Source organism: Scyliorhinus torazame, chromosome 9 (genome assembly GCF_047496885.1).
Source record: "Scyliorhinus torazame isolate Kashiwa2021f chromosome 9, sScyTor2.1, whole genome shotgun sequence".
NCBI classification, from domain to species: Eukaryota; Metazoa; Chordata; class Chondrichthyes; order Carcharhiniformes; family Scyliorhinidae; genus Scyliorhinus; species Scyliorhinus torazame.
Window position 1 is genome coordinate 178,976,319 of NC_092715.1, and position 15,293 is coordinate 178,991,611.

The 15,293-nt window shown below is 43.8% G+C and overlaps 1 protein-coding gene across 3 annotated transcripts in view; it reads right to left on the bottom strand.

Moving 5' to 3' along the window:
* Positions 1-503: 503 nt before the first annotated feature.
* The window catches only part of isoc1 (isochorismatase domain containing 1), a 28,037-nt gene continuing 13,247 nt past the window's right edge, over positions 504-15,293 (bottom strand). For 2 of the 3 annotated variants that reach the window (XM_072516852.1, XM_072516850.1), the window contains 3 exons: positions 11,672-11,875; positions 7,227-7,343; positions 504-1,061 (listed from right to left, as the gene is read on the bottom strand). In XM_072516852.1, coding sequence (XP_072372953.1) covers positions 915-1,061; positions 7,227-7,343; positions 11,672-11,875 — 468 coding nt within the window. In that variant the 3' untranslated portion in view covers positions 504-914. Of the gene's footprint in view, positions 1,062-3,280; positions 3,399-7,226; positions 7,344-11,671; positions 11,876-15,293 lie in introns of all 3 variants that reach the window. The other variant, XM_072516851.1, reaches the window with a different exon arrangement.

The window sequence follows — 15,293 nt, forward strand, 5'->3', positions numbered from 1 at the left end:
TGTGGGGGCGGGTAAGATTAAAGAAGAAACTTGCAAGATAGTAGTTAATACATAGCAAAAATCAATAGCAACTGGATGCAGAAATGGTCGAGCAGCTACATTTTGAGGCACTTCCATCAATATTTGATGGAAGGTTGGGATAAAGCAAAGGATATACTCGGGTCACTTTGAAGTGGGTGCAATTAGGGATAGTCTTAATTTTGGTTACAATTAAGTCCAAAAGTTGTTTACTGTGAGAAGAGGAAGGGAACTGAAGACTGGGAACAGAAGAGCGAATGGTTGGGATTGGAGAACAGAAGTTTGGAATTGGACCTGCTCCCCAGAATTATAATATTAATTTAATTTTGTCCAGCTCCAACATACTTTACATGACGGGATTCAATTGGAATTTATACTTGGGACTTGGACTTTAAACTGATAATTACTGCTAGTTCAGCTTCCTCCAATCAAACCTAAAAAAAAAAAAAAAATTTTTATATAAAAGGCATACAATACACACTGTATATTTTAAAGCCGTTTAATTGATTGCAATGATTTACAAAAGCGATTCCACGGAACAACATGTAGTTGCATTTACAAAGTGCACAAATAATCAAAACCATGAGATACTACTCCAGGGGTTGCAATACAATAATCTTTTACTTCAATAAATAGGCACCGGTTATCGCTTACAGAAATACAGCTCCATTGTACGTAGTTTACACATATCTGGATTATTTAAAACCTGCCACCACACCAGACAGACAGACAGCAAATTAGGACTACAAAAAGAACAGATTGGTTCCTGAAGAATTTTAAGCACTTATGTGTGATGTTCTTCTGTGAGGTCAGGACTTAATGCATCTCCAGTTCTTTCAGATGACTTCTTCTTAGTCAGACAACACAACTGGATGCTTTTGGTTCCCTTTATTACTTTAGACCTTGGAAAGCAGCCCAGATTCTGGTGCACTTGCCTTAATGAGGTTTTGAACTTCCTTGAAATGAGGATGATCCTTATCAGCAACTAGTTGCAGGAGCACGGCTTCACTGGTAGTAATTATAATCCCGGTGCGGGCTAGACGCTGTGAAAAGAAACAAAAGATTCAAGTACAGTTCAACGGAGACAATAGTGCAAAAGGAAAGTTATTTTGATTCCTCTCCCCGCCATCAATTTGTTCCTCTCCTTTACCGAAGATAGCTTGGGTAGTTTCAACAAATCCCCGGCCACCTAGGACCCACCAAATCATGAAGCTTTGCTTCATGTGTGAACTTCAGACTGTGGCAAGCACGAGTGACTCAAAGCCACACCTGATCCTACCCGCCCTCAGTCATTGATCGTACTGAAACGTGAATCAAGACGGTTTCCTCCCTCCTTCTTCAAAAAGAAATTCTGAGACGAACTTTAGCAACTAAACCAGTGCCAAGACTGAAATCAAATGCCCATAACAAATCAAGGACTAGATTTGGAATTTTCCAGTGGCTCAATGTATCATTTATGACTTTTATCCAATCAGGCAGTAGTTTTCAAACTTCCAGGGATCAAACTTCCACCTGTTTGTCAAAGACAGCTTACTGTTACCTACTGTCTGTACACCTAGTTTTGACAAGAGAGGAAACAAATCAAGAAACCGAGTAGGTGAGGCCTACCTTGGTTTCTGATGACTGTAGACTTATAACTGAATATTCAACAGATTCAAGCATGAAAAATTAAAGTACCAGAAGATATTGTTAGCAAATCAATTTTCAATCGACTCTGCCCCACTGTCAATTCCCACGTTATGCAAATAGTGAAAGATTTTGTATATCAAGCCAACATTAGAGAACTTTCAGATTTGACAGTTAAGTGCCGTAGAGGTTTAAACAATTCTCAGCAAGATTGTTTTATTTAGATATCAATTTTTTAAATACCCTATACTTTTATTCTTCAGTTGGGAAGAGCTACTGTAATAAACTTGGTGGATCCAGCATTTATTCTGTGTTAATATTGTTTGCCAAGGAGTTTTTCAAGCTTCGGACACAATCCTGTCAATGACCAACAGTAAATGGACTTTGGTGAAGAGGGTATAATCCAAAACCAAAAGAGAAAATGCTGGAAAATCTCAGCAGGTCTGGCAGCATCTGTAGGGAGAGAAATTAACTAACGTTGAGTCCAGATGACCCTTTGTCAAAGGCAAAAGACATAGAAAATGGGAGATATTTATACTGTGGGGTGAGGAAATAAAGATGAGTCATAGTCACAGAAATCAAGGGGAAAGAGTGCTAATGGCAGTCCCCAGAGAGAATAAAAGGTGTGAAAGGCCAAATAGCAAAGAAACTAAAATCAGAGAGTAAGCTGTGACAGATGTAGGGAGGAAGGTGGAAGCAATGGGGAGGAAAGGTAAGGAGAGGATGGACATGATATGTTGGAGGGGGGGGGGGGGGGGGGGAAGAAATACATATATAAAGAAAGACAAGAAAAAAATAAAAGGTAAAAGACAGTTAAATGAAATGGAATGAAAACAAAGGGGTCGAGGTGGGGTGGAGCTAATCGTCTGAAGTTGTTGAATTCGATGTCGAGACCGGAAGGCTGAAGCGCGCCTAACTGGAAGATGAGATGCTGTTCCTCCAGTTTGCATTGAGCTTCACTGGAACATTGCAGCAGGCCAAGGACAGACATGTGGGCATCGGAGCAGGGCCTCGTCTTAAAATGGCAGGCAAACAACGGGAAGGTCAGAGGCCTGAATGCTCACAGAATTCTTTTATCCAGGTATCATCTAACCACTCTTCTCTATGGGAAGTTTATATTTGACTTCATCGATACATCTACAGTTTTAAATGTCCCAGCAAGAAATGGTATGGAAAACAAGTGGACAAAATGAGAAGTGTCTCAAAGTAAGATCACATTAGGAGTCAAATAATTGACTATTTAACATAGGAACAAGCTATAACAGAAGGAAAGAGGCCTCCTATTTTTATCCATTTCGGATTCCCTTCAGTAAAAACAATACTGAGATACAAAGGTACATTTTCTGACTCAATCAATAAGGCACAGTCTACTGCACACAGTGAACCAGCCATTTAAAATTAATGGCCAGATAATCGTCTGCCTGAATTTCTGACAGACCCAGTTGTGGATGAGGCTACTTATTGGGAGCATGAACTCAAAAAAAATACTTATTGGGAGCATGAACTCAAAAAAAATACTTCAATGCTGGACACATTTTTTGCCATGCTTGAACATGAACAAAAATAATAAAGGGCAGGATAAATTATTGGCTGAAATGTTCTGAATGCAAACAAGGAGCTTTGGACTTTCACCTACTGCCTGAACTTTGTGACCTTAGCTCAGCTTTCACTTTGTGAATCATTCACAATATCCAGTCTGGACGCTTAGCAAGGAAATGGTAGGAGTGCAGATTAGTGATGAGGTGGATTGTTACCTGAAAATAAAAGAAAGGGACATAACGTGTAAACGTCATATTGCACTAAGGAATCATTCAAGAGTAGGGACATTTGATAATAGAAAGGGGTCACTCATTTAAGACAAAGATTAGGAGATTTTTGTTGTTTAAGAGGGTCATGAGTCTTTGGAACTTTCTTCCTCAAAAGGCAGTGGAAGGGAGACTCTGAGTATTTTTAAGACAGAGCTAGATAGGTTCTTTTTTTTAAAGTAAATTTAGAGTACTCAATTAATTTTTTCCAATTAAAGGGCAATTTAGCGTGGCCAATCCACCTACCCTGCATATCTTTGGGTTGTGGGGGCGAAACCCACGCAAACACGGGGAGAGTGTGCAAACACGGACAGTGACCCAGAGCCGGGATCGAACTGGGACCTCGGCGCTGTGAGGCTGCAGGGCGAACCCACTGCGCCACCGTGCTGCCCAGATAGATTCTTGATTAACAAAAGGGTGAACGGTTATCAGCAGTAGGCTGGAATATGGGATTTAGGTTACAATCAGATCAGCCAGGATCTACTTGAATGGCAGAGCAGGCTCAAGGGGCCATATGGTCTACTCCTGCTCCTAATTTGTAAGAATGTATGTTAAATAAGGGCTTGCATCACTAGCCAAAGACTACCAATACCTCACTAGGTATTGGCTATATCAGAGGTGGCAACACGGCCAACTAGAGAACTTTCTGCATTCTGCCTCACCATGGTCATTTAAAGGCAAGTGATGACCTGTGGCTTAGTGTTTTGTCACTGACGGGAGAGAAAAAGAGTGGATAGAATCTGCCAGTAAGTCTCCCCGATTTGGGGTGGAATAACTAAAGAAAATCCAGACCCATAAATCCTTGTGCATGCAATATGCAGAACCACAAATTCAGATGGATTGGTTATGAAATACATCAATATATTTATGAAAATGGAGTTGTAATGTTAACTGTAAATTGAAAATGCAATATAATTGAAGACAAATCAGTTTTAACAGCAAAAATGTAATTATGAAAACAGAGGTCAAACTTGTATCATTTTCACATTGATCCAAAATGGCTACAGATGTACAACAATGCAAAGGTGGCAAGCATAAGTGCAGATGTTGTTCCTGGGTATTCCAGGTGACGCACATTGGAAATGGTAGCCTCTAGCAACACTTAACAGACAGCGCATCTTCTGCAACGTGCATCATGCCGGTTTCACCTTGCAAAGAAATCACTGTATAATCACAGAGAGGACTCGTAAATGAGTGGTGGGAAACTCATTTCTTTTGAGAAATAGGCCATTACTGCAGCCAAAACCAGAATGGAGATGGATTACCGTGTAGAACATAGAACATTACAGCGCAGTACAGGCCCTTCGGCCCTCGATGTTGCGCCGACCTGTGAAACCACTCTAAAGCCCATCTACTCTATTCCCTTATCGTTCATATGTCTATCCAATGACCATTTGAATGCCCTTAGTGTTGGCGAGTCCACTACTGTTGCAGGCAGGGCATTCCATGCCCTTACTACTCTCTGAGTAAAGAACCTACCTCTGACATCTGTCCTATATCTATCTTCCCTCAATTTAAAGGTATGTCCCCTCGTGCTAGACATCACCTTCCGAGGAAAAAGGCTCTTACTGTCCACCCTATCCAATCCTCTCGATCATCTTGTATGCCTCAATTAAGTCACCTCTTAACCTTCTTCTCTCTAACGAAAACAGCCTCAAGTCCCTCAGCCTTTTCTCATAAGATCTTCCCTCCATACCAGGCAACATTCTGGTAAATCTCCTCTGCACCCTTTCCAATGCTTCCACATCCTTCCTATAATGCGGCGACCAGAATTGCACACAATACTCCAAATGCGGCCGCACCAGAGTTTTGTACAGCTGCAACATGACCTCATGGTTCCGAATCCCAGTGCAGAGTTTGCATTCTAAGGCTCATTTTGGAACACTGTTTAATCTAACATTATCAAAAGTTTTTCAGGAGGATCGGTTGCCATATCAAGTGTATATTCTAGTCAAATAAGTCATTTTTAGTTTCTGGTTTTAGCACTGTCCTTTTTATATAATAATCTTTATCAATGTCACAAGTAGGCTTACATTAACACAGCAATGAAGTTACTGTGAAAAAAGTAACTTGTGGGTTTCCAAGTGACTTTTTCCGGCCCTTACCAGAACGCAAACCTCTTGTTTGGTAATAACACGCCAGAAACCTTTATGCACTCATCAGCTCAAACTCATCCACCTGAGAAGGTTTAGGCATGGGACCGAGGGGCAGCATGTATAGTCAGCCAAAGAGCACAGTTGGATTGAGGTAGAAGCACATAACAGAAAAGAAGGAGGACCCTCATTGCCAAAAGATTAAAGTTGCAACCCCTTCCGTCTAACAAGGTCAGAAAAACAAGAGCGGGGCAGCACGGTGGCACAGTGGATAGCCCTGCTGTATCACGGCGCCAATGTCCTAGGTTCAATCCCGGCTCTGGGTCACTGTCCGTGTGGAGTTTGCACATTCTCCCAGTGTTGCGTGAGTTTCGCCCGCACAACCCAAAGATGTGCAGGGTAGGTGGATTGGCCACGCTAAATTGCCCCTTAATCTAAAAAGAAAAACAAGAGCCACACAGTGCAGTTTTGTAGCACCGCTGATGTTCTTTAGGGAAGAAAATCTGCCATTCTTACCTGGTTTGGCGTACTTATGGATCCAGACCCACAGAAATATGGTTGACTCTTAAATACCCTCTGAAAGCAAGACCCTCAGTTCTAGGCAATTAGGGATGGGCAACAGATGCTGGCCTTGCCAGCGACATCCACATCTCATGAAAGAATGTAAAAGAGAATGTAGAAGCATGATCTCTGGTCTGATATCTTCCCTGAAACACTTTTGGAGACAGTTTCTGTTAACCACTCCCCTTTATCAAGTACAGGCTAGCTTTAACTGATGGTAGGCATACCAGCTGAGCACACAGCCACTCAGTACCACATTCAGCTCTGGACTGCACACTCCAATACAGCATAAAGTTTCAATACTACCTGCATCATCTCAAGCAGGCATTGGGTACGTAATTCTCATGCTTGCTAACGGGCCTTGGTGAATTTTAGCGCCAGATCAAGAATAGAATACTAACTGAGCAGAAGAGGCGTTGGACACATTAGGTGACCCACCTTGAAACTTCCAAGAGCAGCAGGCAAGCAAGAAGGGAGACGTAAATACAGGAGCAAGCCACAAGGATTGGCATGCAAAATTTGCAGACAGCAATTAACAGCTATTTTTGCATACCATCTACTACAGCACAGTTCAGTAAGAAAGCAGTACATGCTGCCTTTTAGTATTGGGCTGTCTGCATGCACCACCATTGCACAGAATTTCTGATGAATCTGACCAAATGAGACAAAAGGACTAGCTTTCAAGATGGGATTGTTGTCATCACATTCACACCCGATGATCTGCAGGTGCACAGTGACTTGAAGGTTCTAGCAAAGTGGAATAGGGGAATGCATCGTCTTGCAGCTGGTAGCAACCATTGCTCAAGTCTAAAAGTGATTCTGACTGTAAGCATCCCTCTTTTGCTTCTTTTAAAATTAAAGTACCCAATTCAATTTTTTTTTCCCAATTAAGGGGCAATTTAACGTGATCAATGGACCTATCCTGCACATCTTTGGGTTGGGAGGTGAGACCCACGCAAACACGAGGAGAATGTGCAAAGTCCACACGGACAGTGACCCGGGACCGGGATCAAACCCAGGTCCTCGCCGCTGTGGGGGCAGCAGCACTAACCACTGCGCCACCGCTCTGTTCTAATAAGGATCTCACTAAACTATATATTTTAAATATTTCTTTAAATCTTACTTCCAACGCGAACATTCGGTCCATCATACTTCTTGAAGAGGTTGCATCAGCTATAATATGGACTTCAAGGCCTCTTCCAATCAGATCCAGGGCAGTCTGTTGTATGCAGACGTGAGTCTATTATGGAAAAAAAAGGGAATTAGTCACAAGTTAAACATCAGTCAATCTAAATTTTACTGAAAATTTAGATTCTTAATATAGAGATGGAGAACTAATGAAAGGATTTAAACAAGAGAATAAGAATGTTAAATTTGAGATTGTGGTGCTCCTGAAGCCAATGTAAATTAGCGAGTTTTAGGATGATGAGTTTTGGCAGGGCAGGATAAAAGCAGTATTGGCTAAGGTGATTTTGACGGAGGGTGAAAGATAGGAGGCTGGCCAGTAAAAACACTGGAATAGTTGAGTCAGGAGCAAACAAAGGCACGGATGAGGTTTCTGTGACAAATGTGTTGAGACAGGGTGGGGATCGATGATGTTACGAGGCAAACATTATGGATGGGGAGGTGAGAAACCTTGTTGGTGGGGTGCATTGATTCAAAAATTCTGCTTGAAGACACAATTGGCGCGATTCAGTCAACTTATTGCGCCCAGCTCGGGTGAATAGGGAGGTGCCCAGATTGGGCTTCAGGACGGGTGCCAAGATGAACGCAAGTCACTCAATTCGTGACACCCAGTGAGGGAGTGATCCAGATAATGAGATTTAAACTTAGGCTCATTTAAATATGCCAACACTGCATTCACCTGCCACTCGGGAGTCACCAGCCACACCAGCAAGGCCTCAACTGGGTGCAGATTAGTACTGGTCCCCACTGCCCCAGGCAGTACCAGGGTACTGCCCCACCCTCAACCATCTGGGATTCCAATGGCCTCGGAGACCCCCCCCCCCCCCCCGAGTGGCCATCGAAACGGGTCTTCCTAGCAACCCCCCCCCCCCCCCCCCCCCCGTGCGACACTGCCAGGGGCATTTCCTGGGTGCCAGGCTGGTAGTGGCAGTGCGCCCGGGTGCCAGGTTGGCACCGCCAAGAGTCAGGGCCATGCCCATGAATGGGGGCATATGAAATGGCCTCACAGCTTGGAAAGGGGCCTAAAAGGGGAGGGGGGCTCTCAGTGATCCCATATTGGAATGCGTTCACATGAAGGGGGGGGGGGGGGGGAAAGAGCAGGTAATGCCGAGATCTGCAGTGGGTGGTATTGTCAGAGGGGTGGGGTGTGTGGGGAACCCTCAAGCTCACTTAGAGATCGGGGCACCCTTTCAAAATGCCCAATCTCAGAGGAGCCGGTCTCGCCGGTGAGTTCAGCTCCCCATTGCTGAAAAAAATCCTAAGCTTGGGCTAGCCAGGAAGAAATTTTCCAAGGCCCCCCAAGAATGTGTGAGAATCCAGGGGCTGGATTCTCCGCAGACCTGCACCAAGATCGCGTTTGGTGCAGAGGCGGAGAATCCCCCTTTACGCGGAAATCGTAGTTGGCGCCGCTCCTGCGATTCTCCAGTCCCAGGAGAATCGCTCACATGCGATTTACGTGGCGTGGCTAGGGGGCCATTGACAGAGGTCCGCCGTCTGCCTCCGCTCCCCCCCCCCCCGGCCATAACTGGCTGAGTTCCCTACGGCGCGGTTCTAACCACGTATTGGTCGTCGGGAATCTTGGGTGGGGGGCTGGGGGATCGAGCACCGGAGGGGGTGCCTCATGTGCGGCCAGGGGAGCGATCAGGCGGCTTGAATCCGCGGGCGCTCGCCATCTCGGGGGGGGGGGGCCTACATTGTCGATGTCGGTCCGAGTCCGCCATCGCGCACGGCACGGCTGTGCGCATCCACGGACTCGCGACCGGAAGTGCGGCAGCCCGTATCCGCAGCCAGAGCTGCGAGAAGCACTCCGGGGCCCTGCCAGCCCCTGCACATAGCCCCATTTTTGGAGAATCCAGCCCCAGGTCTGGGACTCATCCACAAAGCCGGCGGGGAATACCCCGCCCAGAATGACACTAATTTTTTCAGCTGAATCGCCAGTTCTTCAATTACATGCAACTCATTGATGACATCAGATGTGGGGTCAACTCGCCGATGTACACTAATTGCACCCAGCTCAGTCACTTGTGTTAGGATAATAGTGGTGGCTGAAAGTATCAGGGCTGTTTGCAATGTTGCGAAGCTCATCAACATCTGAAAGGCACTAGGATAGTGATCAGCAGCAAAAATGATTTCCACTCAGTACAGAATTACTTATTACATAAATAACCTAAATTTTGGTCTTACTAATTGGAACCGTAATACTCTGGAAGACAAGTAATGAGAGGCAAAAAAACCACAATTTGGGGGGGGGGGGGTGGGCGGCTGGATTTCAACCGTCAATCGCTGCGTGCAAATATGGCAACACCGGCGGAAAATCTCTCAAGACTGAGAATCTCTAGATAGGCGTGTGCGATGTTCGGGTGGGCCCGCGAATCATGTCCACATGTTTTGGGCCTGTCCGAAGCTTGGGGGACTCTGGCAGGGATTTACCAACGTTAGGTCAGTGGTCTTGAAGGTGGGGGTAGTCCCGAGTCCAGAAGTGGCGATCTTTGGACTGTCACAAAAACCGGCGAGTCCAAGGTGCGAGAGAGGCCAATGTCTTGGCCTTTGCCTCCCTGGTAACCCAGAGAAGGAGCTTATTGGAATGGAGGGACCCGGGGTCACCGATACCAGGGATGGGGGCGAGTGACCGGCCAGAGTTTCTTCGGCTGGAGAAAATAAAGTTCGCCTTGATATGGTCTGTGGAACGGTTTGCCCAACTGTGGCAGCCGTTTATCGACTTCTTTGAGAATAGTTAAGATGTCAGAAGTGGTGGTGGTGTGGGGGGAGTCCAGATTGTTATTGAATTCAAGTTTTACCATTTGCCATGGCGGGATTCAAACCCGGGTCCCCAGAGAATGACTCTGGGTCTCTGGAGTCCAGCGACGATAACATTACTGCACTGCCTCCCCTAAATAAATTAAAATGTATTAAAAGGGCTTCCCTGCTATATGTTCCCGCCAGGTAGGGAATACCACCTGCCCCACCTGCCCCCCCCGTCGACATGACGTTATGTCAGCGAGGTTTACAACAGCTTCTGCAAAACTTGAAGGGGGGGGGGGGGGGTCATTGAGGGGGTTCCTCTTATGTGTGTGGTGGTGGGTTGGTGGGAGTCGCACAGATGTTTGTGTTGCTGTAGGTTATATGTGTGCATCTTAAAGGGAATGTCGCTTGTGCAACACAATTCTAACTGCTGCTTAGCTCACAGCTTTGAGGGAAAATTATAAAGGCCGGACAGATCCTTTGTAAAGTTAAATACAATAACAATTTGTAGAGCTGTCATCATCTGTTACTACATGATCAATGTCAACATGGTCAAAACAAATCAGATTGCTAAAGCTCCGGTGGGCAACTCCATTCCTACCAGTACATCAGGTACTTATCAGCTACCAACACCCCCTACCCATCTCCAACATTTCAAACACTAGCAGCCAGAGGGACGGAGTGGTTTTAGTCAGGATATTAGTCCTCTCCAATTTAGCTGGGTTAAGCCATGCACTCCAGTTCTAGAGCAGATACTTCTCTTTGCAGGCTACTAATGTAGCAGTTCCTAGGATCAGCACATCTCTCCCTCAAAGGAAAAGGATCCCTATACGGTAATGAACTGGAAAACCTAATAAATAGAAGATAAACTTAAATCATGTCACAGGATGTCAGAATTAGTCATACTACCAGGAATGGGATAATACCAGCAGTGGGCGAATAAAACAACAAGGAGCAAACGCAGAAAACATAGCCAATCTCTGGAAAGTTGTCTGACCCAACTTACTGATCAGATAATGATCATTTTGCTAATAAATACATCAGCAAATAAAGGAACTGTATGTCCCTCATGTAGTTCAGGTTTCAATGTAATCAATTTGACAGCTGAGTGGTCAGACGAGCCATCCAATGCAGCACTAAAAACAGGTGAGTCCCAGGTTGAATTTTCAAACCTTCTTTGGTAAGCTGATCTGAGCTGGGAGCTAGTTTATTTTTCTGACTCTTGGCAAGAGAGAGCAAACAATCTCATTCTGCATATAGAGGGATTAATTCTTAATTTGAATGTCACCCAGAGACTTTAAAACATAACACTGGCCAGAATCTTGGAAACAAGCTATTTGCTGCTCTTAATAAGAAAATATTACATATGTTACAAAGGAACATAAGAGGCATGGAATGGTATTAATTTTAAGAAAAGGATTAAAATACACGCATGCTGAACCACAGGCTGTTTTTGTATTTCAATAGATCATCTGGTGTTAATCCCAGCCAGACCAAACTAAAACAACAGAGTATAAAGATGCTTATTTCTAAAAAGAAAAAATAGAAAAGGAAATATATTAATCATGTATCTTGGCAAAAAGAAAATATATGGCAATTAAAGGGTAAAATAAACATACATAAAACCAAATATCTACATACCTCAACTCCAAACAACACAACACTTTGAACTCCTGGCATTTCGTTAAGAGCATCTTCCACCTCTGGTACAACCATTGAAAATTTAGTTTTCGGTACGACCATTTTGGCTGCTATCACATCAATTTCTGCTACAGTACTCCCGAGTCCTTTTGGATATTGTTCAGTGACAATAACAGGAATTCCCAAAATGTGGGCGCCCTGCAACTGAAATATAATATTAAAAATATAAATACACACACACAAGTAGATAGCACAATACATTTCATTCAATACCGTTTAACATAGAAAATACAGCACAGAACAGGCCCTTTGGCCCACAATGTTGTGCCGAACTTTTGTCCTAGATTAAGATTGTACTATTTGAGGATTAGAAGGATCATCTGCAGTAGCATTGAACTTCTCAATAATTCCTACACAGAAGAAATCTTCTAAGCTATAAACATCAACATCATTATCAGTGCTACCACTTTTAAAAGTTTCTGCAGTTGTGTCAACACTTCTTAAATTCATGTGCGTCTTCGGTAGATTTGTAGATTTAAATTGTGTTGCTTTAAGTGAAGTTCTGCATTGCACAGCAAAGTGATTGAGTTTGCAACATTTTGAGTAAGTCTTTCCAAGTGCTGGGCATTTTTTATGTGGATGGGTGTGTCCACAACATCCACACGTCATGACTTTAATTTCGTCACACCCAAATTGTCTTTGCGCATGTGCAGTACGGTCTTCGTTCATCTCACATTGTTTGGTGAATTGCGCATGTGCGGGTCGGGAATGCACGTGCGCAATATGGCTGCCATCAGAAATGCGCATTTTTCTGAACTGCATCACAGCTCCAAAGCAGTCGGTCTCGAGGCTCGTTTTCATGGCCTTTACTTTTTTAAAATCTCAGAGTACTGACTTTTAGACAATTCATTCACTCGACACATTTCAATAGCGTATTCTAACTTCAGATCTTTTTGTCTGAAAAAATGTTCTTTGAGCTTTTCATCTATGATCCCAAAAACAATTTGGTCTCTGATCATAGTCAGATAATATAGAGAAGTTACATCTTGAGTTTTACATCTGTTATGAAGCAATCAATCCCCATCTTTCTGCATCCTTTTCGTAAAGATAAATCTTTCATATGTTTCATTTATTTGAGTCCTGCAGTGCAGACCAAATTTCTCAATGACATTATATTTATAGCTTGTGGACTAGCCATTGTTAAGAATGCTAGTTTTCTATTATCACTGGCATTGTCTGAATCCGATACAGAACAGTATAGCTGAAACTGTTCCTTAAAAACTTTCCAGTTTATATCCAGTTTACCAGATATCCTGAGCTGTCATAGAGATTGCACTTTCTCCATGATCATCATAGATCATAGAATTTACAGTGCAGAAGGAGGCCATTTGGCCAATCGAGTCTGCACCAAACCTTTACAAAGAGTACCCTCCTGAGGCCCACGTATCTACCCTATCCCCGTAACCCAGTAACGCCCACTTAACATTTTTTGGACACTAAGGGCAATTTAGCATGGCCAATCTACCTAACCCGCACATCTTTGGACTGTGGGAGGAAACTGGAGCACCCGGAGGAAACCCACGCAGAGACGGGGAGAATGTGCAGACTCTGCAGACAGTGACCCAGCCAGGAATCAAACCTGGGGCCCTGGAGCTGTGAAGCAACTATGCTAACCACTATGCTACCATGCGGCCCAAAGTGTTTGGGATTCTTCAGTATTTTGAAGTAGCAGGTCTGGAAACAGTCTGTTCTTCGAAGTCTGAGTTACGTTCTAGTTTTGCTGTTAGAGTTTGTCTAATCTAGCAATATCCTGGTACCATGCTATATTCCTTGACTTTTCCTCCAAAATAGCCAGATATGTAGTGTTGTTAAAGAACATAAGAACATACGAGCTAGGAGCAGGAGTAGGCCATCTGGCCCCTCGAGCCTGCCCCGCAATTCAATGAGATCATGGCTGATCTTTTGTGGACTCAGCCCCACTTTCCGGTGTAGCCATCTGGGATGGCCACGTCCCGATTACAAAATGGACACCCGCAAAGAATGCAGGGAAAATTGGACAACGCTAAGAAACAAGCAGGTGTAAGCTCTGTCTGTTGATTAGAACCTTAAACTCTCAGACAGGACAGAAACTACCAAGCAATCTACATACTAATGAGCCATCTCCGGGGACAAAAGGGAAACATTTAGATTCACAATGTTAAGGCAGACTCCCCGGCGCCAGAAGAAGCTAAGACAAAGCAGACTAACACGCCCAGCGATCAGGGAACCACCCCTCTATTGGAGGAAAACAACTGATTGAGAAAGACCCAATTAGTTAAGGCCAAGTTCAAGGCCCGCCCAAAAGCGCGCGAAGCCCTTTTCAGTATAAAAGATATTCTCCAAGGGAGAATCCTCCTCCTTTGGCTTTGGCTCTCACCGAAGAGAGAGACCAGCCTAGCAGCTGCACCAGACTAAGTAAGTCCCAAGTCAACGCACGCTACGAGATAGACGCTCCTAGTTGCTACCCTGTAAACAGCTCAACTCAGCAGCCTCAGAACCGAGCAACGGCCATTGTTCCTCTGACTAAGTGGGCACCCGAAGCTAAGTATAGGCTTTAGTAATAGTGGTAGTTTAGTTTGTAGAGTTTATGCATGAGTAGATATGCATTGCTTTTGAACTTACTAACTGGTGTATTGAGTCACTGATCAGTATTCGGTTCTGAACCTTGTGGCGGTGTCGAAAGATACCTGGCGACTCTTGAGCAAACATAATTAAACAGAGCACAATTAAGAGCCAACCAAACATTAGCAACATTTACTGGCGACATCTGACAGGACTCGACTTAGAAGTGGCCTAACCACTCTTGAGAGAACCCAAAATTAATAATGCCATGTATCATACATTGCCAAAGACACCTAAACAAACCCAAAAAATATAAAGGAACATTCTTGACATTATCAAAAATATAATAAACCTTCTATGTGTGACACAGGAAGTGTGACAGAACAATTAAGCACAGACGTTAAGAGCTATTAATACCCAAGACCACAGCATGAGGAATGTGTCATTAGTCAGTTACGATTTTAGATCATTTGAGTTCTCGTATTAACCTAGATTTTGGGGTAGTAGCGTCAGTGAAACTGGCAGCGTTCAGCAACATCATCCCTCTGAAACCAACAGAAGAATTCAGAAATTGCTGTCAGTGATTCTATGCTTCTCCATCGGATGTACTATTGAAGAAACCCGAGACGGCAATCAACTAGAATTCACTGAAATGACGAGAACATGTCTTTTAAGTAACAGTGTTAAGTCTTGCTGGGAAAAAAACCTTGAAAAAAGTTATACTTTGTCTTACGAGGAGAAACTGAGTTTTTATAGGGTACTCAATTTTATTAATGACTGATGAGAAACCTTTCTGGAATGTTCCTACTGAGATCTACGCAGTGATTTATAAACGCTCAACAAAACTTTCTTGCTTTTGTACTCTGCCTTTATTTTTAAAGCTCAGCCACTTTCAAAGGTTTGTGTATATCCTGTGTGTCTTCATGTCCTCAGTCCCATGTATCAAAGGGCAGAACACATAATATTCTGGGATTATGTGGTTCTCATCACATTGTGTGTTCTCACCATATTGTGGTTTCTA